The following is a 27680-nucleotide window of genomic DNA, read 5'->3' on the forward strand; positions in this document are numbered from 1 at the left end:
CCTTAACATATAGTAGCAGGAAAGGAAGCCACTGTTACATTTCCCAACTAACCTACTGCTAGGACTTTGGACCTGTAAACTCAGGAGTATGCTGTTGTGTTCCCCCACAAGACCCTGTGGGAGCAGAAGTTGGATAGGTTCAATGCTGAAAATCTCTTTTAGGTGTAGCGTATTTCTGTCGTGCATGTCAGCCCTTTCTGCTTTGGTCCTCACCTGCTGACCATGATGTCTTGTTGGACATGTCAGTGGTGTGGTCCTGTGTGCCCTTCTTTCAGCATCGATCTTCACTGTGCTTCATGCTGAGCTGCCAGTGAAACCTGCTCAGCAGTGTCCACATGCTGCTGTGCAAGTGTGCGCTTTGAGATGTTCCCAGAAGAGCCCTTGGGTTCTTGTTTTACGGTATTTTGCTGGCAGTAGAAAGGCTTTTAACAACCCTCTTCAGCTCCCTAAAACTCCAACCAACCTGGTGTCCATGGGGACTTTTCATAGAGCCATGTTATCTGGCACCTTTGCAGGATGCTGAATGTGATGGGTTGAGAGGGGCCTAGGCCACACGTTGTTACCCTAGCTAGGAGCTATTCAGCTGCCTTGTGATGGTAGAAACTATTTTGGCTGCTAGCTTTGTCCATCTCCATGTCCACCTCTGTCTTCATCCTGCCTGGATGCCTTGTGGAACAAGTAGGCCTTCCTGGAGTTATAAGGGCTCTGCCAGCCCTTCCCTCTTCCCCCAGTGCATAGTCTCCTAAGTGGCCTTCCCAAGGGTTTGCTTCTTTCTCAGCCTTTTTGTGCTACTCTCAGACTGTGGGTTGTGTTTAGCTTTTCCGGTGTGCTGCGGATGTCTAGGTGTGTCTCTGGTCCACAATGTGTGGGACAGGCCCTGTAAGCTTGTTGAAAAGTCTGGAGGGTGCTCAGGGTCTTCCAGGTGGGGTGGAGGTGTGTTAGGGAGATGAGAACCGAGCTCTAAGCTGATGGCAAGGAGCACCCTCCTGTTCGGGTGGCTGGGAGCCAGGTGCCCGTGTGACCCTGTGTCCTGCTTTCTCCTTTCAGAGATGGATGAGGCAATGCGCTCCTTTGCAGAGAAGGTCTTTGCCTCTGAGGTGAAAGATGAGGCGATCAGGCAAGAGATCTCTCCTTTTGATGTGGAAGAGATCTGCCCCATCTCGCGCCAGGAGATGAGAACACACATGATGCTTCAGGAGAGTTCCTCCGCGCCAGAAAAACGGTGAGAGACAACCAGGGTAGTATGGGAGAGGGAGAGGAGCAGTGTCTGCTCATCCCCAGCCAGAACTGGAAGAAAGCAGGGGGATCATAAATCAAGGTCTGTGAAAACAGTTCACCACACCCAAAATGGGTTACTTCCTCGGTAATCCCAGAGCATCTGTCAGGTGCTTCAGGGTTTCCTTTCCAAGTGTTCCCACTGATGGACAGAAAGACACCCTTGGCCTGTTACCTCAGCACTAGCACCGCAATGGCCACAGCTCTGCTGGAGAGCTGGGAGACCATTCTCCGGAAAGGCGCAACCTCCAAAGACCGCGTGTGCTTTTGAAAGTCTGTGGCCACTTAGAGTGCGGTGGCTTCTAATCTTGGCAGTGTCTGTCTAAGGTGCTCAGAAAGCACCAGTGAGATGGTTGATGTGCACAGCTGGAACATGACTGGTAAGTGCCCCTGACCTGTGTGTGACCAGTCAGGGCTGATTGCCTGAGGCTTTCTTCCCTGGCAGGAGGAAGCGCATGCTCCGCCTGAAGACGATTGCACTGGCACTCCCTGTTGCTCAGAAGTCTATAACCAGGCTGTCCACTATTGATGAGGTCATCTCCACCTCCCCCCTGTACCAGACGGTGCCTGACTTCCAGAGGGTACAGATCACAGGGGATTATGCCTCTGGGGTAGGTACTTGCATGGCTATTCAACTTCCCCATGCTGGTTATCACCTCACCTAGTCCTTGCCTGGCCCTCGTGAGTGCCAATTGTCACAGGAGCCTTCACTAGGTGCAGTGGGGACAGTCTGTGTCTTCCAGCTCTATTTGTGTCTCATAGGCATCTAATGGTGTCCTGCTGCATCCCTGGAGGATCTTGAGCTGAACTTCCTAAGGAGTCTCTGGGGATGCTGCATGCTGCCCATGAGTTCCTCTGTACAGTGGGGGAGGGCACGGAAGGGTAGGAGATGCTCATTCTGCTGCAGCCTGCTCCAGCTTGCACACAGCTACGCCTCTCTGAGACCTGTGCACATAGGGCAGAATCACAGACCGGTTGAAGTTGCAAAGGATCTCCAGAGGTCATCTTGTCCAACCCTCCTGCTCAAGCAGGGTCACCTGGAACTTGTTGGACAGCACTGTTAGCACAGCTTGGCCTAATTCCCCCTTCTCCTCCTCCTTTCTTCCACAGCCTCCTATTGTGTTTGTGCTGCTTAAGAGGTGCTGATGGCAGATTGCCCCCTCTTGGGCTGGGGCAGGGTGCTCAGCTTGGAGTTGATGGCACAGGAGCCATTAGGGGAAGCTGAAACTCCATCCATGCAGAGGCACATTCCTTCTGCCATGACTGTGCCTAGCTGCAACTGCTGCTTGGTATTCTGTCTTGCTGCTCCAGTCTGACCAATCTTAAATGTCCAGAACACTTGTCTGTGCAGTAAATCACAAATTCTTGGCATATTGGCTGAGTGTAAGTTGTTGGTCATGCTTCAGTTTTCAGCCGGGGCTCCAAGAATAGCTTCCAGCGTTCTGCCCAGGCCTGGCTTCTATTTCAGTGCCAGCTAGAGCTTGAGCTGAGGAATGTAAGCGGAGATGACAGCTGAAACTCATTTGTTCTGGCATGAGGAACTTCTCTTTGCCATGTCCAAAACTTCGCCCATTATCCCTTCTTTGTCCTGCACAGGCAGAGCAGTGGGGGGGAGGGGATGATTGTAACTTGCTGTAAATGTAGCTGTGCTCATTGCATTTTGATGCTCCAGGGTCTCTCACAAGCAGCTGGGTTCCTGTTGTGTGGTTGCATTCAACAAAAGCTCTCTTGCAGGTGACAGTTGAAGATTTTGAAGTTGTCTGCAAAGGCCTGTACCGTGCCTTGTGCATTCGGGAGAAATACATGCAGAAGTCTGTGCAGAGATTCCCCAGGACCCCATCTCAGTACCTGCGTGCTATTGAAGGTGATGTCTGGAGGGCAACTGACGCGGGCCCAGGTACGTTTAGGCACCTGCAGGGTTTTGCTCTCTTGCTTCAGCTTGGGACAGACGGATGTCAGAAAAGGGTTGTGAAGTGCTCCATGGGGAGATTGCTTACCCAGGCTGCTGATTCTGTGTCACAGTACTGGGGCTATTCCTGCCCCATGCTGGGGGTGGAGGAGCGTGGCAGGATTGTGGGGTTTTGGCCAGCAGCCTGCGTCCTATGGTATTCTCCCCTCGGTCCAGTGTTCACCCCGCCAGTGAAGGATGGACAAGATCCCTTTGAAACTGGAAATCTCGGTGAGGACCTGGGATACCATGTCGAGATGAAGGATGGGGTAGTTTACATCTATGGCGACAAGGCGGCAGTTGGAAGAAAGGAGCCAAAGGACCTGCCCTACCCCTGCCTGGAGCACTTTGTTGATGACATGAACTTCCTCTTGGCTCTGATCGCACAGGGGCCTGTGTAAGTGCCTAGCCTAGCGCGGCTGCATGCAGCCAAACAGCTACTGCTCCATCAGACAGAAGGAGAACCAGGGAAAAGCTAGAGTTGCCCCTTCCTCTCCCTGAAAGGAGGGAGGAACCCACTGATGCCAGCCCAGTGGCTGGAAGCCTGAACGGGAAACTTCTGCCAGACCTAGACCTCTATGGCAGAGGCCCCAGGGGAGCAGTTGAGGGATGGCCAGCCTCAGGATCCCACCGGGCCACATGCACAGCCTGCTGGCTACCAAAGCATCTTTGGCCCTTGTCAGCAATGTTGGCTGGGGTCTTGAGCAAAGTCAGTATTCAGGGCTTGGAGATACCCACTGCGGGTGTGTTCATACCTGGCAAGACCTTCCTGCAGAGCTCTGTGGTACGGCCAGAAGCACCGCAGGGAGGCAGGCTAGAGCAACATGAGTTCATCCACGTCAGGCGAAAGCTCCGTCCCAGTGCGTTTGTCTGGCTGTGCCCAGTCACTGTTCTGCCCTTTGGTTTTACCAGGAAGACCTATGCTCATCGGCGCCTGAAATTCCTCTCATCCAAGTTCCAGGTGCACGAAATGCTAAATGAGATGGAGGAGATGAAAGAGCTGAAGAACAACCCCCACCGTGATTTCTACAACTGCCGGAAGGTAAATGGCAAGGCTCACAGCCCTAGTGACCCTGCAGCTGAGCTGTCGTGGTACCTGCCCCTCCCTGAGACATGCAGATATTAGAGTCAAGGTTTGGGACACCTGCATTGCTCCTGCTAATGGGATGGGACTGACACGGCTGCTTTTGGCCTGTGCCATGGCTGGGCTGAGCCACACAATTTGGTCTCACTTAAGGGGTTTGTTAGTCTCCCCGTGGTTGTACCCAAGAATCCCATCCTGAAGCTGGATAGCTGTCCCTCTACCTTCTCAGGTGGACACGCACATCCATGCTGCAGCCTGCATGAACCAGAAACACCTTCTGCGTTTTATCAAGAAATCTTACCGTGTGGATGCTGACCGCGTAGTTTATGATTCCAAGGGCAAACAGCTCACCCTGCAACAGCTTTTCCAGCAGCTCAATCTGCACCCGTATGACCTGACAGTGGATTCCCTGGACGTCCATGCAGTAAGTGGTTGGGCACTTATTGTAGAACTATTCTTACATCATTCTCATCCACCCCCACAGGCATAGCTTTTCCCTCTCTACGTGTACTCCCATGGCACACTGCACACATTGGTGTTTGTGGTAGGGTTTAGCAGCTCCTAGCTTTCTGGGTTCTTTAGATCAGTCCCTGCCCAGCTGGTATGCTTGGACCCAGCATGTGTTTGCAGGATGCAGCCCTAATCACCTCTACTTCAGGGGCGGCAGACATTTCAGCGCTTTGACAAGTTCAATGCCAAGTACAACCCTGTGGGTGCCAGCGAGCTGCGTGATCTCTATCTGAAGACGGAAAATGCTATCAATGGCGAGTACTTTGCTACCATCATCAAGGTAGGAATACAGGGGAGGAGAAAGCACTTCATCTGTAGGGCTGCTGTGCCTAGGGGATGGAAGATCCCCATGCACTGTCTCTTCTCTTGGTTCTCAGGAGGTTGGCTCTGACCTGGAGGATGCCAAGTACCAGTATGCAGAGCCTCGCCTCTCAATCTATGGGCGATCCGCTGAGGAGTGGCACAAGCTAGCCAGCTGGTTCAACAGGCATCGGGTCTATTCCCCCAATATGAAATGGATGATCCAAGTACCTAGGATTTAGTATGTGCTGTGGTTCTGAGAGCACTGTGCCTTATAGTGTGCTGTAACTTACTCTTTTACTTGAAGGGATTATGGGAAGAGCAGGCCATGTTCCTCTGCTAGTGGTTAATCCCTGTCTCTGTCCACAGTGATGTGTTCAGATCTCAGAAATTCCTCCCACACTTTGGGAAGATGTTGGAAAATATCTTTGTTCCTGTGTTTGAGGCAACTGTCAATCCTCAAACCCACAAGGAGCTGAGTGTCTTTCTACGCCATGTGAGTGTTACCTGATGATGTTGTCAGGGTGTGGTGAGCTGTGATGTTCCTGTTTGTGCACAAGAAATAGGGCATTGGCTTTGCCTGACATGAAACATGTCATCAGTGGGTTTGCAGCTCTTCTGCCACATTCTGGGAAAGGATGTATGCCCAGAAGTGCTGGAAGGAAGAGGTCAGGCTCCCTGGGCTGGGCTGCTGGGGGACTGTAAGAAATGCTGTCCACTTACCTCCTGGAGAAGTGGTTTAATGTGAGCTTTCTTTCTACCCCTTGATAGAGCTAAGGGGTTTATGAGGAGTAAGGTCTGCAACCTCACTCCTCAGTTCTGCTCCTGGGTAGGGCAGGGGTGTGGGTTACAGCCAAGCTATGGCAAGCTGCAGTGGGGCAGGTTGAGGCAGCCTGCCTGGGCACGATGAAGTAGGGAGCTTTGAGATACAGCTTTTTTTTGTTACTTTGCCAAGCAGATCACTGGATTTGACAGCGTGGATGATGAATCCAAGCACAGCGGACATATGTTCTCCACTAAAAGTCCAAAACCAGAGCAGTGGACTTCTGAGAAGAACCCATCCTATACCTACTATATATACTATATGTATGCCAACATCCTGGTGCTTAACAACCTACGCAGGTGAGGCCCAGGATCTGCTAAGAGACCTACCCGATGGACTGGCAGAAGGTGGCAGAGGCCCTCCTTGCTCTGCCACCAGCATAGTTTGGAGCTTCATGTCTCAGAGCAATTTCCAAACACTCCTCAGTAGCAAATGTGATGGACTAGGGTGTAAAAACATTAGGATTGCAGAGATGTGTTCATTGCATGCACAGCGAAGAAAGAACAAGTAATGTGCTGTTAGGTCAAGTTGGGTTATTGTGGGACACACTGGCAGGGGCTGAGCTGGACCTGAAGTCAAGGGATATTGCAGCACATGCCACCTAACCCTGTTTACCTGCTCTGAGTCCTCCTTCCGTGTGCTTAGGCAGCGTGGTATGAACACGTTCCTCTTCCGTCCACACTGTGGGGAAGCTGGGGCCATCACACATCTGCTTGCAGCCTTCATGACAGCAGACAACATCTCCCATGGTCTCAACCTCAAGAAGGTGAGTGGAATAGGCTGCCACAGAACAGCCCAGGAGTGGCAGAGGAGAACGTGTTCACAGCTGATCCTCTGCTTTCAACTGACAGAAGACAGCCTGGCTCCAGGCAGATATTGCACGATTCCCTGGGTTTTCCCAGGTGTGTTTGGGGGTGCGGTTGTGAAATGTATTTACATTTCCCAAGGATTCAGCATTACAGACCTATAATTGGATAAATCTGTATCTTTGGAATCAGTTGAGGTCTAAAATCATCCAGATTTCAACTCTATTGGTCTCTCATGCTCCCTGTGAGCCCTGGAGGGCTGCTAGCTTGCCTACATGTCCTTTTGCGCGACTCAAGCACCGTGCATCCAACCCTTGGCTGAGGAGCTGGGTTGATCTGAGGTGTGAGCCTGAAGAGGTGGAGGTCACAGCAGCTTTATCCATAACCTGACAACTCTGCTCTCCTTTGCAGAGCCCAGTGTTGCAGTATCTATACTTCCTTGCCCAAATTCCCATTGCTATGTCCCCGCTCAGCAACAACAGCCTCTTCCTGGAATACGCTAAGAATCCACTGCCTGACTTCCACCAGAAGGGCCTCATGGTGTCCCTTTCTACAGATGACCCCATGCAGTTTCATTTTACCAAGGTACTGTGTCAGCTCAGCACCTCTCCCTGTCTGAACAGGGGCAGGAGTGCAGGGGCCCAGCTTGTCAGTGGAGCCAGCGATGTTTGCGGAGGGCCTGGCCTCAGGGGCTCTCTGGGCCGGCCGGGCCGCGCAGGCAGAAGCAGCTGGCCTCTAACACCGCCTCTGGCTGCAGGAGCCCTTGATGGAGGAGTACGCCATCGCTGCCCAGGTCTTCAAGCTCAGCACCTGCGACATGTGCGAGATCGCCAGGAACAGCGTCCTGCAGTGCGGGCTGTCCCACCAGGTGGGTGCCCCCGGGGGGGGGGGCGGGCTGGGCCGCAGGGCGCTGGGGGCCGGGCCCCGCGGCGGCTGCCGGGGCTTCCCCCGGGGTCTGCGAGCGGGGGCCGCCGCCAGCGGTGCCCGGCCTCGTGCCCGGCAGGAGAAGGCCAAGTTCCTGGGGGAGAGCTACCAGGAGGAGGGGCCGCAAGGCAACGACATCCGGAAGACAAACGTGGCTCAGATCCGCATGGCCTACCGCTACGAGACCTGGTGCTACGAGCTCAACCTCATCGCCGAGGGCCTCAAGGCCGAGTAGGAGCACGGACGGGCGGCGGGGCCTCGGGGCCGGGCCCTTGCGGACTGCGGCGGGACCTGGGGCGGGGGGGGCTCAGCGGCAGCCGCCGGGCATTAAACGGCGTCAGCCAGAGCTGGAACGGCCTCAGGGGAGCGGGGCGGGGAGAGGGGCGGGGAGCGGGGCGGGCCGGGGCTGCCGCGCCCCTCAGCGCGGGGCTGCGGGCTCCGGACGGGCGGGTGCGTGCGGGGCCGGCGGGCGGCGCGGGGCTGGACGGGGCTCGCCCCGCACCGCGCGGGGACCCGGCCGCGGAGGCGGGCAGGGGCCGTGGTGCCCGGCCGGGGCCTCGCCGCGCTGCGCGGGGCGGGGGCGGGGGGGGGGGCAGCGAACGAGCGGGAGCCGAGCCCGGCGGGGAGGCGGCCGGGCCTGCCCCGGCACTCACAGAGCGTCCCTGCGGGGCTCGGCCGCGGCCCGAAGCGGTCGGGCGGCGCCGGCGCCTCCGCTCCTCCGCCTCGCCGAGGGACCCCAGCGGCCGTCGGGGCCCCTCTCGGCCGCGCCGTCCGCGCAGCGCCGGGCTCCGCCCGCTGCCGGGCCGCCCCCCCCCCACACACCCCGGCCGAGCGCCGCCCGAGCCGGCGCCGTGAGCGCGGCTGCGCCGGGGGGAGCGCCCGGGGGGGAGCTCGCGGAGCGCCCGGCCCCTGCCCGGAACAGGCGGGGGGCGGGGAGCAGCCGCCGGGCGAGCCGGGGCCGTGTTCGGGGGGGCCGGGAAGGGAGGGCCCCGGGGGGCCGGGCCGATGGAGGCGCGGGGCCCGCAGCCCCGCCGCGTCCCCGCGCTTCTCTGCAGCGGCCGAGCGGCCGTCCCGTCGGGGGAATTGCCCGCCGTCTGAGCCTTTAGAAAATAAAAATTCCCGCAGCGATAATCCTGTGGTGAGAGAAGAAAGGGGCCCAAAAAGGCTCCTGGGCGGCCCGTCCTAAAAAATACGTCCCTGGCTGCGTGTCCCGGTTTGTCACGGGGGGGTAAACGCAGAGAACGTGCGGGGGTGCCGGGCGTGTGCTGGGGGGCATTGATCGGGGCTGCGCCTCACACAGCGCTGCTGCCTGGGGCGGCTGGAGGAGCTGCCCCGGAGCGCGGAGCCCTGGTGCTGTGCGCGGGTCTCCGTCCCCGTCCGGACGCGGCTCCCGAGGCTCCGTGGCTCTGGTGCCCTGGGGACGCGGTGCCCGGCCGCGTGTCCGGGAGGTTTCCCCGCGCTGTCCTCAGCCCGCGCCCTCCGAGCGTCGCAGCGCAGCTGCTGCCGTGCCGCTGGGATGTTCCCAAAGCGATGAGCGGCGGCCCCGGCCCCGGGCAGCTCACCTGCGGTGGCCTTTGTAAGGCGAAGGTGTTTGTGGCTTTAGGGTGGTATCAGCGGGGGGGAGATAGGTACCCGGACCTGAGAGCCGGAGGGAGTCACTCTGCCGACAGAATCTCACTTCTGAGAGCTGCACCGAGACATTGCAGCAGGATCACTCGTGTTTGGGTTTAATTTTCTCTCTGTCCCCCCTTGGTTCTGAGTTCTTACATGAAGCTGCACTGTTTCTGGGGCACATAGGCAGTCTGTGGTGTCGTGTCCCAGACAACTCCAGTTTCCAGTATTGCGAACCTGAGTGTTTAGCTACCATGTCAGGTTAAAAAAAAAAAAGCAAGCCTTTAAAAAAGTAGTGCGGGTTGCCTGTATGTCCTCTTCCTCTGCTGCGGAAGCCTTCACAGCTTATATGTTTAAACTTTTTTTTTTTTTTTTTTTTTTTTTAGCATGGGTAGAAACTTACTTTAAAGAACTGGAATTTCATCTGTTCAGAAAAACAGTGGAAACTGAGAGTCAGGCATGTCTTTCTTGCCTATATAAAAGTCTTAGGACCCATGACAGTGGTCAGACTTAATCTCCTTTGGCCACATAGTTAAGATTAGCATCACACTTGCTGTGTTTGGCATCTGTGCTGTACATTGCCAGGTATTTGATAAGATGGGACTCCATTCCATGGCACGATATGCAGAAGCTTCAAATAAGTTAATAACTTAAGTTGCTTTGAACGGAGGTGGAAATGACTAAGCATGCCACATTCCTGAAGCATTACTTATTTTGATATGAAATCGGCTTGTTTGGTACTGCCCACATCGTTCAGGCATCAGCGTGACAGTTTTGTTCAGAAACGCTTCGGGTTTGTTCTGGAGCTGAACAGAATGAGAGTAGCTGAGAACTCTGGAAGGGATCCTTGCTGCCATGCTGACTGCCCCCTCATCCCCCCAGGACAGCTGTAGCCTTTTGAAGAGCAGAAGCTGTCTTGTGCTTGGCTACCAACACCAGAAACTTAGTGACAAGGCGATCTGTTGTCTCTTAGGTGGTTTAGAACTGCATAAAAGGTGCAGAAGATTGCTTCAGAACTTGCCAAATCAGTGATTTGCTTGTTCTCGCGCCTGTTGTACAGCAGGATAAGGTAAGGTGGTGTGTTAGTGTCTTTGTTTAGCTAATTACCTGCCAGCATAATTATAGTGAGGGGGTTTGCAGGGAACCAGTAGCACCAGCAGCTGGTGGGCTTGACTTTGGCATTTATTCTTGGACAGTGCTGGCACCATTCTTTCCTTGAACGTTTGGTTTCAGGAAACTGGATTGTCTTGAGACTGTGTGGAAAATGTGTAGCACCCTCTCTGGCTTTCTGAGTTGGAAAAAGAGTAAGGGCTGCCTATCACGTGGTGTGAATGTGCCTTTATTCCTCCGCTTTGGATAAAGAGGTGGAAGCTATCTTCAGACAGCATGGATCTGAGAGGCACTCTTGGGGAGAAATGTGTGATACTTCTGGCGTGTTTTGTTTAGAAATGATTTCATGTCCCTTTGTCCGTGGCGAAGGGACATGAAATCATTTAATTTCCTTGAGTTTGGTCCCTGGGCATCCCCAGCTGTGTTTTGTTCCTGTTGCAATGTTCTGTTTGATTTTTAAGCCACTGAGACCTCTAGTTCCTTCTGTTAGCCCTCCCTGATGTGTGCTACAGAAGCAGGCTTTGTGGGATGTGTGCTGTGAAAGTCTGTCTTGAACGTGTGTTTTGGGGAGGAATGTTTATCAGCAATTGGCCAGAGTGCAGCTGAGAGCTTCTGGTGATGTGTGTGGCTGGAGCGTAGCTGATGGTGGTTTTCTTCTTTTTGTCCTCAGGTTGTTATAACAGGCAGTCCCTGCAGCTCTGATATCGGGGTTCCTGGAGACCGCTGGGTGCTTTGGAGTCTCATGCCAGCTTGGTACATGCAGGGCACAGGTGAACCCGAGCAAGGCTGGAGATGGGGTGTTTGTAAGCAGGTCAGCACTTACCATGCACCCAACAGGGACTGCTGATGGTAGCTTCTCCCGCTCTGCTGTGCAGACCCTCTCCCGGAGCCACTGCCGCAACATCAAACAGAAGATCTCCCAGTGGGAAGGGAGGACACGAGGGTGCTCCAGCAAAGAGAAAGAGCACCTGAAGGACTTTGGAGTAAAATACGATCCAGGCTGTGATGTTCTATCCAAAGTGAAGCCAGAACATACAGAGAAGGGCAGAAAGGCTGGGTCTAAAGATCCAAAGAACTTGGGCTTGGACTTCAGGGAAAATGCGGGGAGCTGCTTGCAGACTGATGACCGTGATGACCTCAAGTCCTCTGCATGCAGCCTAGCTTCCCAAGCCCAGGAGAATGGAGAGTGGCAAGCAGGCTTCCTGGACCCGGGGGCAGTGCCTTCCCCAGGCAGCTTCTATGCCTTGCAGGGGCTGTGGAGGAGAACAGATGCCTTTCTGCCTGGCAAAGCCCCACCAGTTCCCTTGGACCTGGAGAGGAAGCAAGGGAGCTGTGGCTCCACAGGAAGAGAACTTAGAGCTGAAGAAGTGGACTTGTTCTGTAGAGCAGAGAGGAGCATGAAGGACATTTATTCAGCGGCTGTGGGGCAAGAAGAGGAGCCAGCTGCTGTCCCACCACCTAAGCCGCGTAGGACTTTCCGCTATCTTGCAGAAAAGAGTGCAAGTGGCTACAGCAATGCTAGTGCTACCAAGGAAGCTTCACTGCAAAAGAAGCATGGAGGAGACTCAGTGTCATCTTCCAACAATCTTGAGAAGACAACAGCCAGCAGGAGTATCAGAGGAAGAAGCCAGAGGTACGTTGATTCATCTCTTCTGTATGAAACGCGTTTCCTTAAATCAGTTTCTAGATGGGTGTGGTGGTTTTACTCAGGTGGGCAGCCGAGTTCTATCACGGCCGGTTTCTCTCACTCCCCCTCCTCAAAGAGGAAGGGGGAGAAAATACAACATAAAGAGCTCAAGGTTTGAGATAAGGATGATTTAATTAAAGGGAAAAGGGAGAGGGAAAAAAAAAAAAAAAGCAAAGGCTGTGTGGAAGCACAGAGAGAAGAAAAAAAAAAAAGCAGTTACTCTCTACTTCCCATCAATGGGCAATGTTCGGCCACGTCCTGGGAAGCAGGGCCTCAATACGCGTCATTGTTGTTCCTGAGGACAGATGCTTCCACTACGAGAGCCCCCTCCTACTCCTTCCCCTTTCCTACCTTTTATTGCTGAGTCCAGAGTGGAGCATCCATGTGCTTGATATCCCCAAGGAGGATCAATCTGTGCAGACTGGAGACTACAACTCACGGGTACATGCATTTGTCTTTAGAAGATGTTTTGCTGGTTTTCCTCTAGGAAATCCTTTGAGTTTGAGGATATCCACGGCTTCTGCAACTGGACAGCAGCCACCAGCTCCCACAAACTTCGAGAAGAGACAAATGGCACTGCAGGATCCAGGCTCATCTACACACAGTCAGAAGACAATATCTATGAGGACATTATCTGTATGTGCCCGTGCTTCTGGGGGATTCGCTCACCTTATTTGGGGGTAGCTAAGCAGCTGAGGAGGGAGGAATTAAGAGGAGAATGCATTGAGGACCTGTCTAGCTCTGTGACTTTTATAATCTTCCCCATCTGGATTCCTTGTTGATGTTAATAGCTATCTGCCTGTGAATAACTGTGCAGAGTAACTGTCTGTGTCTGGTTTCAGATGTCATGGAAGGTTGCTAGAAATGGCCTGTGTTAAACAGATTTCTTTATTAGCTCTTCACACCCCCTGCTTGAGCGCTGCATAGAGATCTGTGTGAACACTGGCAAAATCAGCTTCTTTGCGACAGAGCTACTTTCTCTGCAGTGTTGGAAGTGTTCCATTTTGTTGAGTCTATGTACAGCTTGCCAAGTTGATGGTAATGGGTTAGAAGGATCTTTGTGTGTTAGAAACCTAATCCATCTCAAAACACATCTCTCTTCAAACCCTGTTCAAACTTGGCAGACAACTGCACAGACTTGTCCTAATCATTTCCCTTGCAAGAAATCAGAACTTTGTCTTCCTCCATAAATCCTCTGTCCCAGGTCCTACAAAAGAGAACCCCTACGAAGATACCAGAGTGATGCCTTTACCCCTGTGGAAGATCCCATCTGTCTGGAAGTTACCACCCTCCCGAAGCACTAGGAGGGCTCCCAAGGTAGGGTGAGGGGATTAAACTGTCACATTTGGAGAGCCGTCCTCACAAGGGGCCCATTTTGTGCTCCTCCCCTGCTCTAATTCCCCAGTGATATGTAACTGTTTTTCCTATCCATTTATTTTTGTTTTTAATGTAAATGGTAATGAATAGTCATGGCAGTAACAATTGATAAAGCTGTTAAGGAGCAAAAGAATAGGAACAAGAGGGTGTTTAGGAGATATTTCAGTGTACAGGATGGGGGTGGGAGGGAGAGCTTGGTAGAGCAGGACATTGCAGAAAATTTATAATTTGTAATCTCTTATTTGACTCTGAACTTGGACCAAAGCTTAATACCATGCTTAACCATCACTTTCGATATTATTTTCTAGCTTCCCCCAAAACCTTCCTTCTTGAGTCGCAAAACTCTTGAGCTGCAGCCCTCCCTAACAAATTTGCAAGGAAAAACGGTGAAGGACACAACATTGCCTGTCACATTGACTGAGTGGAAGCTGTTCCGAGCAGCAGAGGCTGCTAGCAGGAGAAAGAACTTGCCCTGGGTAAGATTTAAACTTGAAACATTACTTCTTGCATTGCATTTGAAACTCTTGCTGCTTTGTCTAGCACCTCTACATGCTTCGTAAGCAGTCATGGAGCTGTGTGTCATGACCCCCTTGAACCATTTCCCATCCAAGTAGTAGGGCAGATACTGGGAGATCAAAAAACAGAGGTTCTAGCTAGGCCAGTGGTAGTTTTGTTGGCCAATAATTTGCAAATGGGATAATGAGTCAACGAGATCGGTGCTGTATGTGAATGTCAGCTGTCCGTAGTGCTTTGTCCTTTAAGCCTTGTTCCCAATGCTTCCATGAAGTGTGATGATGCTGGTTTTGTGGTGCAGGAATGCAGGGAAACTCTGAGCTAAAGGGCCAGCCCTGTACAATTCTGTTTGAGTGTACTTTGCTCCCCGTGACTTTGCAGACTGACCCGCAGTGTTCTCCCTGAAGGAACTGAGTTATTAGGCAGCTGGCAGTGAGGTGCTGCTGTAGGGAGATGGCTGGGTCCTTGGTTATTTGTCATACTGGCTTGTGGTTCTTGATTTCCACTGGGAACATACTTTTGTAGCCTTTTCATATTCTAAAGGTGAAGAGCAGCTTATTAGGGATAAGCCCATTTCACAAAGCCTTCCAGCAGTTCTCCCCTCTGCTGATTCTGGTTGCTCCCTTCTGCCTGCGTGCCAGAGATGGATATGCTTCTGAGGCCAGAGTGAAAAAAGCCTGTAATCCATTTTTGCACTAGAGGATTAGGATTGGTTGTAATTCTTATTTGATATGCTAGTAATCTTTCAAGATTCTGGTATTAGTTACCAGCATGTAGAACGTGCTATAGAAGGACAGCTGCAGCTACTGCTGTGTGCTATATGTGTGGCACTTGGTGCACAGGACTCAAATTCCAGTTGTGGTAATGGCAAAAACTTACTTATGTCATGGGAAAATCATTTAACTTCTGCAAATCATTATTTCTTGAGCATATACACCCAATTTGCACAAGAGTGTGAGGTAGAGTTGGACAGGTGCAAAGTACTTGTCAAATGTTAAGTGTTTTAGAATAGCAAGGAACTTTTTTGCATGTGTTTTGTAAACAAACGGTAGGCTTGGAAAGTCAGGAAGGAGTTGGCATTGGCAAGATTATAAAAATGCTGTGATGAACAGTATCTTTCTTTTGGAGGGGGAAAATATAACATTCACTAAAGCAAACCTACTTCAAAAATCTGGTAACAATTTACATGCAGGAAGCATACTTTGCTGTCAGGAAATTGAGCCAAGATTGCTCAAGAGATCGAGAAAAGGATTGGAGTCTAAAAAGAACTTTCTTATTGCTTAAGAAATGTATAGGTGCCTCAAACACACCCAGTATCTTTCTCTGATGACTCAATTGTACAAAAATCAGAAGAGAAATTGAAAATCTTTACCCCCCTTTACCACCCAGTGTAATTTAGAGGAGGCAGATTTTGGAAGAGAAGCACTGCCTCCCGCTGTGTGCTGTTTTCTTCCTTTCAGCCTCATGTCTGTCTAGTGCAGAACACTGCACTAGAACATAGATCTGAAAGAAAGAACCTAAGTATAGCTTGCTGAACTGGGGATAAAGGCTAGAGCTGAAAAACAGGTTCCTTGCTGAACATCTTCCATTTTTTATGCAGTATTTGTGGTGACAAATGACTGTACCACACCCTGCTATGTTCAGTAGGAACATTTAATGAATCCTTCATTTGGGACAAGAATGAACTTGACTTGCAGTCTACATTTTAAGTAATTCCTTCACAATGAAGTGATAGCAGTCTTTGACGTTCAGAATCGATGAGCCAAATTCAGCACTGCATAACTAGCAGGTGAGGATAGGAGTCCAGAGGAACCCATGTTACAGAAAACATTAGGACTTTGGTTTTAAGGCCTTTGTGACTAATGAAACCAGGGTTAGTAGCACTGACCTGGAGTGACAAATGCTGACACTTCCTCAGTTTCTGTAGCTTAGTCTCTTTTGGAGTGTGTTTGTTTCCCCAAATTTTTCTTCCAGTGGATTAGGTCTGTGGCATAGGCCCATTGTTCAGTCCTACTGTCTTTGTTCACCTGTGCAAAATGAAAGTACATAATCCATTCATTTTAGTAACCTACCCTAACATACAACTGCAGCAGCAAATAAACAAAACAAACAGACATTTAAAAAAGCTGCACTGGGAGAGCTTTGCTTTTCCCTGGTCTTGGAAAGAACTGGGGTGCTTGAGAGCATGTGAAGTTCAGAGTCCTTCATGATGGGGGGTTTTTAAGATACATTTGCAAGTACCTCTGCAAAAGAAACTGAGGTCTGATGCCAGACAATTTGCCACTTCTCATGTCTGTTTAGTAAGCAAAATATGACAATTTCCAGATTGTATGTACAGTTCTGTGTCCACTTTGAGTCGCGCTAACAGTAATCTCTCTCTTGCAGCAGAAACTGTGCTTGTTCATTATCCAGTAAGTTGTGCTAAAAGTACTCTAGCAAATGATCTCTGAGCCAGGGTTCCTGGCAGGACTTCAGCAGCCTTTCCTAAGTATTGTGGCGCTTCATGATAGCTCTATTGGTCTTCAGTCCTGTTGGCACCTGGACCCTTTTCTGGACCCCGATATTAACCTCTGCTTCTGCTTTGGATTTCAGTTGGTACTAAGAATACAGGAGATCTTCGATTCTAAGCGTGGAAAGAAGAGGGTGAAGTTGCTCAGTCCTGCTGGGAGAGTGACTCCAACAAAAGGTATGGGAGGTCTCCAGCACCATTCTCTTTGCTACAGACTTGTTGAGTGGCACAATTCTTGTAGGTCCTGGGGTACTCTTAACAGGCCCGGCATCACCACCTCCTGCAGCTCGTGCTGGACTGACTCAACAGTGCTGGACCCTGTGTCTTCCAACTGAAATTCCTGGACTTTCAGCACCATTAGGACTGGGAACACTTTACTAACATAAGTTTAACACTTAGGAGTGGAAGATTTTCATGTAGTCTGTGCCTGAAGAGCTGGAGTAGTGGTTAAAAGTACTTCTTCAAAGAAACAGGGAAAACAAAAAGTCCCTGCAAAACTGCTTGGCCCAAGAACTCTCTGAGAGCTCCACTCTTCTCTTTTGTGCCTCTAAATTGGTATTATTGTTGCCTTCTGAATTACTAGCAGTGGTATGATTTTTATTTATCGTATGTTCTGTTCAGCAACTCTGGTAACTTTTATAGCAGCATCAAATCACCACTTGGTTTCTGTTCTTTGCCGGTGTTTGGCTGATCTACATACAGCTTACTGGAAACAGTGACTTCAATCAACTCTACTTCCTGAAATTTACTGTTTTAGCATGTTTGTAAGTAGCAGTTGTTCTTTGCTGATGCCTTGAGCAGGATAGATGAGCAGACCTGAGTAATGTTGATCTGATGAGTCTAAAGTTTTCTCTTTCCCAGGTTAGGGTGTTGCCCATCTTCCTTCTCCATGGCTAATAAGCGAAAACTATTTGTGTTTCAGGTGAAACCAGTGGGAATGAAAGTGATACGGAAAATCAGCCAAAAAGTGAGTGAATCACAGGGGCTGGTCCTGTCCCCATAGCTCTACACATTTGGCTAAGCTTCTAATGAGATAGGCACACTGACTTATCGTGGCTTCTGCCAAGACAGAGAAAGGGCACATCTGAGAGGTAGTGTGGCCAAGGCTGGGAGCTGTTGCCTTGATAAATCAACTTCTATTTCTTCCACTTCTCCTGAGCCTTTCAGGTTTAATGCCATTAATCTGCTAATGGCTAGCAGTAGATTTATTTTTTGGGGTTGGTAGAATCACACTTATTAAAATATCTGTTGCAGTAAATTGTCTACAGATCACCGTTATTGATAACACTTGAGTTTATTTTCCCACTATTTCCTTCCCTTGGCTCTATTTTATATTTAAAGTATTGTGAAATGCACTTTTCTGTGGGAAGAAGTCACTTGGTTGTTTGTCTGGTACCTTATTCCCAAGTTTGATCATAGGCCTAAACTGCAGACTTGAAATAACTACTGGTGTGTGAGGAACCAAACTGGTTTTCTGGTTACTGGTTTCTATTGCCTGTAAGGTTTGAATGTGAAGTGGTAATGGTTTGCCAGCAGCCATGATAAGGGACTTTGTCACATCTAGTGAAAAGGGCCAGTGTAATTGTTTGGGGTGTTTCATTTACTTAGCAGAAAGCATTGAAAAGGCCTTAATGTGGAGCTGATAATGAAGTTTCACCTTTTTATGTTGAGGAGAGTAATAGAGAGTGAAAACTGTCTGCAGAAATACAGTGTCTGTCACTATCTGATACAGGAATTGCTTTAAGTGTCCATAATGTGCTAGGGTGCCAGGGCCACAGGAATTTCTTACATCAGAGTGTTACCTGTGCATGTGAGTCAGTCGAGACATCTCAGCCTGGAAGCTTGGTCTGTCTCTCTCAAATGGCCGTGCTGCTTTATGGGCTAGCTGCCTGAAGCTTGGCAACTACCGAATTGATGGTGCTGAGCTTTTCATGGCCTTTTCTTGTTGTTACTACCGTGTGATGTTCTGAGATGCATAGCCAAAAAAAAAACAAAAAAAAAACAACAAAGACAGGACAGGTGGAGAATGTTTGTTATCAGGCAGAAGAGATTTGCAGAGTTGCTGCAATGCCATTGGTCCTGTAGCTGGAACAGCTGTGCACTTGACAAGTTGACACAGGAGTCCAAGGCCAATAGCGTGTAGCAGTTCTGTGACATTAGGCGAATGCACCCATTTATTTTCCTTTTCCTAAAGGTGATGGTGATTCCTATTCTGTGAACTGTAGGTGTCTGGCAGTAATGGTCACAGAATTGTTTTGGATTTGTTCCCTTCTTCAGGTCGACACAGGGGCCAGCTACTGGTGCAATCAGCCTCCAAGAGGAACCCACACTACCAGACACTGGAGAGAGATTTGATAGAGTTTCAGGAGCAGCAGCTGTTTGAGCTGTTTGTAGTGGTGTCACTGCACAAGAAGGCATCTGAGATAAAATACACACCACAAATCATACAGCAGTTTCCCAACAAGGTAAGAGCCGAGGGGAAACCTCCTCTTGAAACACACACACCCAGCAGCTGTTTATCTTTCCTCCCAGTGTGTGTCCGTTCCTAAACTCTATACCAGTGAAGCTGGGCCGATGGTTAGGGTACAGGTTTGGGATATGAAGCACCTTGCTTTGTTGCAAATGTATTGATTATTGTTGGACATTCATTTGAGTATCTTTCTCAATTCTCTATCGATGGGGTGCTTACAAAAACACTGGCCTTTATTCTGGTATGGATACCACTATTGTGGCAGATTGCTTTGTTTCCTTGTCTGTGGGACCTTGATGTGCCTTATATCTCTTTAACAAACTTTGACAACTAATACAGATGCAACTGCTTCTTGACTGTCCGACTATGTAAAGATCAGCTTTTAGGCACTATACTATGATTAGCTACAGTATAGTGGGTAGGACTGTCTGGAAGTTGGGGCATATGGCAAATCTGTTTGAAGAGCTCAGAGCTGAGAGAATATAAAACCCGAGAGCTGGAAGACTGTTGAGAGGTCTTTTTAAACTGAAAATAATTGCCTCTGAGGCAGTTAATGAAAATAAATCTGTTCCGGCTAGCAAGTGTGCTTTTACCTGCATGCTTAATTCCCATTGGGTGTTACAGGTTTGTCTTTTGTTGGAACTAGGAAGGTTCATACTGTTTTTGTCTGGAAATACCATAAAGCCATACTATATTGTGCTACACTGCCAAGGCAGCCTGCAGGAGAGAAAAGGGAGTGCTGTGCTTTGTCCCCAAAGCTGGCATGACCTCATCCAGGTAGTTTGTGATTTATAAACAACGAGTAAAGCAGTTGGACTGATGATGTGCAGGGCTAGAAGCCCAGGGTTTTTATGCTTGCTTACACTGTTTTGGAAAACAAAATAAAACAAAACAAAAACAAACAAACATTACAAGGACATGTCTAGTAACCTCCAAAACTGGAGGTGAATTATGGAAATTAAACTATTGTGAACTAGAACTTTTGAAACAAAGTTTCCTTCTGTCTGTCATTTGGGCTTAACCAAATGGGAGACGAAGTCGGCGTGTGTGATTCTGAATTATGACTCAGTGTACACATTAGCGTGAAGTGAAGAGGATGATATGTTGATGTTTTCTTCTGTGGTTCCAGCTGGAACTGAATGTTCAGTTGTCAGAATCTAGGCTTGTATCTGCTGGCCTTCCACTGAAAAGAGATCAGAACTAGTAATTCTAGCTGTGCTACCAGGAGTAATCCAGTGATTATTAAGAAATCTGAATGTTATCCAAACCTCATTCATGTTATGTTGTCCAACAGCATAAGTGTTTTGTATGCAAATAACTTGAGTGTCGGATGTGAAAATGTTTTAAATTCACAAAATTAGTAAGGGACCATGGCCAGAAAGAGAGTACACAGTCTTAATTGATGGGTAAAACTGAATGCCCATAAACATCTGCCGAAAGTGCGAACTTCAGGGTGTTAGAAGGAAGAAAGGAATGCAACCAGATTTGGCTTTTCCCTGGTGCAACCTCTCAGACTATTCAACACTTCTGGGAAGGGCACTACATTGTTCTTTCCCTGTTGTCTTAGCAGACAAACAGACCCAACTGTACTATGTGGCTGTTTAATGGCTTTTATATATTCACTGAAAATAATAATAATGATAAAAATTAGGGTTTATGTATCTGCTGCTCAAATTTTGGTAGGTGACTTCATTGGAACAGTTTATTGTGTTGGGATTTTGCAGGACGTGTTATCCCATAGTTATGCAGCAGTGATTATGGAGGTATTTTCATTTACAGATACGTCTTCTGTAACCTTGGTCATGGCTCTAAATCTTACTCAGTTCTTACCACATCCAGCTGGATAATTTTAAAAAAGTCCAATTAGCAGTTAAGTTGCAAGAGGGAAGTAGGTACGTGTTATAGTCAGGATGTGTTCTCCTATACTTGTGGATTAGCTATCTGATGGTTCAGCATTTGGAAATGTCAGGAAGATGCTGTCCCCCGTTGTTTTAAATGCTGCAGCTGTGTACCGCACTTCAGTTACTTTAAATGTATGTTACCCCTCCAGCCTGAACATCCCTTCAGACAGTCAAAGGATACTGAAGAGAGGCTAAAGGTCATTCCCAAATTCTGCTTTCCAGATCCTAAAGACTGGTTTCCTGCATCACAACTTACAAGGTAAAGACTTGTTGCATACTGATGTCTGAAGTGGATAATGCTGAAAGCTCAGATATTTGCAAGTTCCCAGGACCAGAAGAACTGCAGACAAAGCCAGCTAAAATGGGAAAGGCTGAGTCCCTAAGTCCAGTGAAGGGGAAAAGTGAGATACAGAAGTGGACTCAGAAGTGCCATGTCTGCCTGAGCATCATCTTTTTATTATAAGAAGGAAGTTTGTAATATCTGTTTAAGGCCTAGCTTGATGAGTCCACAGTCTGCAGGTGCTTTTACAGCTGAAGAGAGCCTGGTGTAGCTTGGCTACCTGCAGCAGGGGGGTCTTTGACATGACTAGAAGGAGGGATGGCATATAGTTTGTGTGGTGCACATATGAGTTTGTTTGTCCGTCTTTTGTCTGAACTGCATAGTCAATTTAACTGTGACTGTTCTTCGTTTCCCCAGTGAAACGTTTTCTTTTGTGTTGACGGGTGAGGATGGCAGCCGCTGGTTTGGGTACTGCAAGAAGCTCCTGGTAAGCATTTGTGTATTGGATGTAGTGTAAAGAATGCACTGATAAATGCACAGTCAAGGGCAGATTGTGAATTGGCAGTAATTTCCCACGTAGGTTCTGTGGCTCCTGTGCTGCTGAGGTTACTAGTCATTTAATTGCATAAGGGATGGACCATGATGATGCCTGGTAATACAGTGAACTGGGTTCCGGGTGTGAAAGCTCCTAGAACTAGTAATTGCTCAGGAATTCCGAGTCAGAATTGTAGAGGGAATTATAGCAGAAAGAATACTGTGAATCAAATAGATTGTAGGTGTTAGGTTCTTTATTGTATCCATGTTATCAACATAGCCATTCTTATTGCCTTTCAGCCAGAAGGGAAGGGGAAGCGCCTTCCTGAGGTATACTGCATTGTCAGCCGCCTAGGCTGCTTCAACCTCTTCTCCAAGGTGAGATGGGGACTTACTTCATGTCAGACAAGAGTCTCTGACAACCTGCAAGCACCAAGAAGTAACTGGATGCTTCTGTCCAGTCTAGAATTGTTCAGTAATTGCAGTAAATCCCAGCAGTGTGGTGCTTCCTTGCCGTTTTTGTACTTTGACGGGGCAAATAAAATCATACTGGGGCTGGGACTTGTCAGCTGATATACTGACAACAACTTCTTCAGCAAATTATTGTCATGAAGTGGTTTCTAATACCTGGTATTACTGATGGTGCTTCCTTCATCCTCTTCCATGCCTTGGAAATGTAAAATCAGTTTGGGGGTGGGGGGGAAAGCTCAGCTTGTTTTTCATAGCACAAAAAGGAGAGTAGATAAAGGAGGTAAACCCTAGAGAAAGCTCTTGCAAGTAAAGAGCAGCTATTGCAGGAGTGTACAGGGGCAAGTTGATGATGAAAGCTGATTTCTAATAATTGGAGCACTTGAGATTGAGATTGGAGGTATCTGTTACTATTTGATTGTTCAAACATTTGAGAGGAGCTTACATGAGAATCATACGCAAGGGGGAAAGAGGGCTGTTAGTGTGTTGGACCCTTCAGGTGTAGCAGTGGAATGGCATACTTGAACATAGGCCTGTATCTCCGCTGGTTCACAAGCAGGCATTGAAACTGTCTGATTTATTTTCTTGCAGATTTTAGATGAAGTGGAGAAGAGGCGGGAGATGTCCCCAGCTCTAGTACACCCATTTATGCGTAGTGTAATGGAGGCACCTTTCCCTGCTCCCGGGCGCACCATTGCTGTAAAGAGCTTCCTGCCAGGAGCAGGAAACGAGGTAACTGCATTCAGGACTGCCTTTCATGTGTTGTCTGGTGTCTTGGGGCCATTGTGGAGTTTTGCAGTTTGCACTGTAGAGTGACGCTGTCTGCAAATCTTCATTCTGATGATAATTTCCTAAAATCTGACTGGAGCTTGTCACAGAAACTAGCTTCCTGTTGAACCACACTGCAATAGAAGTGATTCACTGCTTTTTTTTAAAGGAACTGATTGAGAGTCCTTTGTAATACTCTGACTTGGCTGTTGAGGTGACATGGGTTCAACCTGTGAGAATCCATCATTTCTACTTTCTGGTCAGGTCCCCCCTCATGCATTTGAACTCTGTGCTGTGGCTCTCACACCCAGCACTCTGCATCTCTGCTGTTCTCCCAGGTTATGGAACTCTGCCGTCCTTCAGATTCTCGACTTGAACATGTTGATTTTGAATGCCTGTTTAAATGCCTAAGCGTCTCTCACGTGATACGGGTCTTTGCCTCTCTCCTGCTGGAAAGGAGGGTGATCTTTGTTGCTGACAATTTAAGGTAAAATAATGAGACTGAGTAACTAGTTCTTCCTGAGAGATACTGCTTTTTCTTCTGTTTAGGTCTGTTTCATGTGCAAGGTTGTCTGACTTACTGTAAATAATTTCATTTTAAAGCTTTTTAAAAGCTTTTTTTTTTGTAGACTCTCCACAAAATGTTTGCTTAAAATTTAGAGAATGCACGAGGAAATAAGTGAACGTGTCCTTTACCTCTTAGGTCTGGGTTGATGCTATTCCTAGCTCCCCACGACTGATTTCAGAAGTGGATGCATGGGGTTTCTGTTGATGCATAAACAATATATCTAAATTACATTTTTTCTGAGCATTTCTAACCTATGTCTGTAGCTGAGCACTGAAAGACACATTGACAATACACTCTGTGCTTCTCTTACCTTTTTTTTTTTAGCACCCTGTCTAAATGTGGCCATGCTGCAGTTGCAATACTTTATCCCTTCACTTGGCAACACACGTACATACCAGTCCTACCAACTTCTATGATTGATATTGTGTGCTCTCCGACCCCATTCTTAATCGGCATTCTCTCCTGCTCGTTACCACAGCTCCAGGACCTGCCTGTAGAAGAGGTGAGAACTGGTTGAAGCACAGTGGAGGGACAATTTCAGTGGTATTAGGCTGACCTCACTGGAGGAATCTCTGTGGATTCTGTCTTTAATATATAAGTCTTAAACCTTTCTGAGACAGTTTGTGACTTGTGAGATACATGTCAGGGTGTTCCATTGCTATTAAAGATACAAAAATATTGACTATTCTTATAGGCAGGCTGGAGTTATGTGAAACTTGTGGTTTGTGTGTGACATCCCCTACCACTGGAGACAAAAAATAAAGGAAGAAATGGCAGCATATGAAGTTAAAAAAGTTAATGTGTTTTGTACATCTTTTCCCAGGTTCTGATTGTTGATCTTTGCACTGACAGGTTTTTGCAAGAGGTGAGTGAAATAACAGCACTAATCACCAATGGTTATGCGCCAAGAAAAGGCACCAACGAAAGGAGGTGTTAGCAAGACATCAACAAAAGCTGGTTTTCATATGTAGACTCCAGTGGTTGAAGAAATCTCTTGTGTTCCCTTTTGATCACTAGAGAAGGAAACAAACTTACAACATCTTTGTTGTAAGATTGAGGTTTCATGAGATACAGAGAGAGCATGGAAGCCAAAGCTGCTGCTTACCTGAGCTGGATTTAGAAACAGATACTTAGTTGGTTCATTAAGTGAAGAGGACCACCAGGATTCTTTTCTGCTTTCTGTCTGTCTTTCTGTGGACTTGTTCTCTACAGGGCTTTCTCCTCTCTCCTCTAGTTGGGGTATTTGTTTTCTTTGTTCTCCAGGAGTGATAGTCTGAGACAAATAATTACAGTTCACTTGCGATTCTCTGCTGGCCCCAAACTTTACCTAATGTGCTGGAGGTGCCTTCTACATCACTAGACAAGTCACTATAAACTTACTGGAGTATTACTAGTTCAGGAGGATATTTGCATCTCCTTTCCTTTGCCTTACTGTTCTGTTTTGCGTTGCAGCCTGCAACTGGAGAAAGGTATTAAAGGATTGTTTTCTCACTAGAATGTTGAAACTTGTCATATTTTTCAACAAACTTTTGTTGTTCTATCACAGTTTGTTTTATCGCTGGTCTAATGAGCATGACTCCATGTAGATGGTATGGTATACATTGTTCTGTATTGGTCATTTATGTATTGATTCTACATAGTCAGAAGGCACCGAGCAAATGTTTTTCGTGTCTCTGACAACAAGACAAATGTATTGTCTCCACAGAGATCTATCATAGCATATATCATAGGGCAACTTCCCTCTAATTGTTTTAGGCATGTTATGAGTATTTCTTATCAGTTCATGAAGAGAGGTTTCTGTCGAACAGATATAACAGAAAAGCTTTAATGGCCACTTTTCTGTTTAGGTATCAGATGAAGATGAGATCCTGCCTCATAAACTGCAGGCTGCACTTGTACAAATCCTGGAGGAACGAAATGAAATCTTGTCACATGAGCAGAGCTGCATACAAGGTAGGTTTATGGAAAAATGTTTTCACATCTTCAATTCTCTTCAGCTTCCATGTTGTTGCCATAAAAGTGTGCAAGTGGAAATAAGCATTAGGAAACCCATTTTATAAAGCTATTTTCCTGTGACCTTGCTGAGAACATCTTTATTTTGTATGTGTTAGAAAGAAGTCTGCTGTCCTAATTGTTCCTCTTTTTATGATCAGTATATGTAGAGCTCTTGTTTTGCTTAGGCCAAGTGCATCATTTCCCACGCAAAGTTTTCTGTAATTTTCCTGAAGTGGCAGAGAGCAAGTGTTTCTTGAACTCGGAGCAGGTTTCTGTACTTTAGAGGATAATGTGACATTATTTTCAAAGTTGATCTTTCTTATAATGCTTCAAATAAATTAATGTGTAAAATCTGTAAATCTATCTAATTTGTAAAATAATTAGATTGTTACGAGTTTACTGCTTATTAGATACTAGATACTTAACAGGGGAAAAGAAACTATGAATGCTTTCACTCTACTGATAAAGTTTCAAAATGGAACCTGTGCCAGCAGACAGTTGACATGGGAGAGAAATCTTAATATTTGAGCCAAGGGCTGCTCTGATATTGAACACTCATATGAAATTTCATAGTCTGAGACAGCCAGCCGAAAAAGCAACTGCTGCCCTTCTTTTAAAGAGGATTGTCCAAAGTGGTGAATGCAGAGTGAAATTTCTCCTCTGCTGAACTCTTTTGTCCTATTCACAGGTGACATGCCTCTTAACTCCTTGGTCTCTGAAGCTTTTGTGCAGTTCTTTGTGGAGATTGTTGGTCACTACTCCCTGCACATGAACATCACAGAAAAAGGGGAGCGGGTGTTCCAGCGGGAACTATTCCGTAAATCCCACGTGTCACGCAGTGTGCGTCATTTCCTGCACTTCTTCATGGAAACGCAGATGTTTGCAGGGTTCATACAGGATCGAGAACTAAGTAAGAATGTGGTCAAAGGTGAGGTTTGATTTTAACTTCTTGTTTTACAAACTCACTTTCAAAGTATAATGTCATGTAACAGGACGAGGCCTTGGGCAACCTAATCTGTTAAGTGGCATTCACCCCTGCCTGTGCCAGGGGGGTTGGAATGTGATGGGCTTTAAGGTCCCTTCCAATCCAAGCCATTCTATGATTTTATAACTTTTACTCTTAAAAAAGCCTTTTGTCCTTGCAGGTTTTCCCATTGGCATATGTAATAAAAGCCAATTTAGTGGCTAATGGTGGTGGTAGAGGGACAGTTGGACCAGATAGCCTTGGAGGTCTTTTCCAACCTTAACGATTATGATTCCAATAGCTCCATGCCCTTCTAATTACTCAGAGTTCATCTTCTTAAGCAAAGAATTTTTTTCTGCCTCTCTTTTGTGGTCTTGATCCTGTAACTTACATTACATGCATGATTTCCGTTTTGTAATATTGTCATTGATGATACGAGACGCCATGTGCTGAGAGACAGAATACACTGACTGGCTGCACGCTATTTTTCTTCAGGCCTTTTTGAGGTCCGTGCCTTAGAGTATTTGGAGAGTGTTACGGAGACTGAACCAACTGGAATGAACAAAATCCTTCGCAGTCTTGGTAAAGACATAGCTTTGTTTTTTGTCCTTGTTCTTTTAAATAAGTGTAGCTATTGAACAAGTCACAGAACGTTAGGGATTGGAAGGGACCTTGGAAGATCATCTAGTGCAGTCCCCCTGCCGGAGCAAGAACACGTCCAGGCGGGTTTGGGAGGTGCCCACCCGCTGGGCAGCCCGTGCCGTGTTCTGTCACCTGCAGTAACCCTATGCAGGTCGGCTGGACGCGTTGGTTACCTCCTGTCCTTGCGTTCCTCCTGTCTTTAATTGCCTCTGCAGGGGCCACAAAACACCGTTGTAAGGCTTTTATTTCTAAGCTTCGGCAGCCCTAGGTGAGGTGTGCGGACATCCTCAGCCCTCGGGGCTGTCTGACCGCGCAGCCTGGCCTTGCCTGGGGCTCCCCTCGGAGCGTGCTTTAGGCGGGCGCGTTCCTGCCGGCAGCGGCGGCCTCGCGGAGTTCGTGCCTCAGGCGGCCCCCGACGCGCCTGCAGCCCTAACAGCGGCTTCGTTCTCTTTGTGTCCCCTCTGCAGGCAGCAAAATGAAGTTTCTCCAGAAGAAATGACTTCGCGCTGCTGCGGGACAGCAGAGCGGGGCCGGACTCCTCGCGTTTGGCTCTAATAGCAGCCGTGCCGCCAGCCCGCAGTGTCCGAGCCTCTCTGCGGGAAGGGGCGGGAAG

General features: G+C 48.2%; 2 protein-coding genes across 3 annotated transcripts; both read left to right on the forward strand.

Annotated features, from left to right (window-relative positions):
* Window positions 1–242: 242 nt before the first annotated feature.
* On the forward strand, window positions 243–11201 carry AMPD1 (adenosine monophosphate deaminase 1). 2 transcript variants are annotated; one of them, XM_082778504.1, is made up of 16 exons: window positions 1048–1222; window positions 1721–1886; window positions 3010–3172; window positions 3401–3620; window positions 4136–4265; window positions 4537–4731; window positions 4966–5097; window positions 5195–5358; window positions 5487–5613; window positions 6076–6239; window positions 6586–6706; window positions 7158–7331; window positions 7504–7614; window positions 7750–7901; window positions 10255–10350; window positions 11062–11195. In XM_082778504.1, exons 1-15 carry the CDS (start codon window positions 1050–1052, stop codon window positions 10271–10273), a joined length of 2211 nt encoding a protein of 736 aa, XP_082634630.1. In that variant the 5' UTR covers window positions 1048–1049; the 3' UTR covers window positions 10274–10350; window positions 11062–11195. The 2 variants fall into 2 exon arrangements, with proteins under 2 accessions (XP_082634629.1, XP_082634630.1); XM_082778503.1 differs by lacking the exon at window positions 10255–10350 and having other exon boundaries at window positions 243–1222; window positions 11062–11201.
* DENND2C (DENN domain containing 2C) lies at window positions 11184–27667 on the forward strand. Its single transcript, XM_082778498.1, has 18 exons — window positions 11184–12024; window positions 12566–12714; window positions 13283–13395; window positions 13764–13931; window positions 16561–16654; window positions 17400–17444; window positions 18755–18942; window positions 20998–21107; window positions 21546–21615; window positions 21963–22040; window positions 22722–22862; window positions 23237–23385; window positions 23791–23968; window positions 24290–24331; window positions 25314–25419; window positions 26150–26389; window positions 26921–27007; window positions 27535–27667. The coding sequence occupies exons 1-18, from the start codon at window positions 11216–11218 to the stop codon at window positions 27564–27566; spliced, it is 2799 nt and encodes a 932-aa protein (XP_082634624.1). The 5' UTR covers window positions 11184–11215; the 3' UTR covers window positions 27567–27667.
* The last annotated feature ends 13 nt before the right edge of the window (window positions 27668–27680 follow it).

The sequence above is a fragment of the Aythya marila genome (assembly GCF_965140915.1).
Source record: "Aythya marila genome assembly, chromosome: 24".
Classification (NCBI taxonomy): Eukaryota; Metazoa; Chordata; class Aves; order Anseriformes; family Anatidae; genus Aythya; species Aythya marila.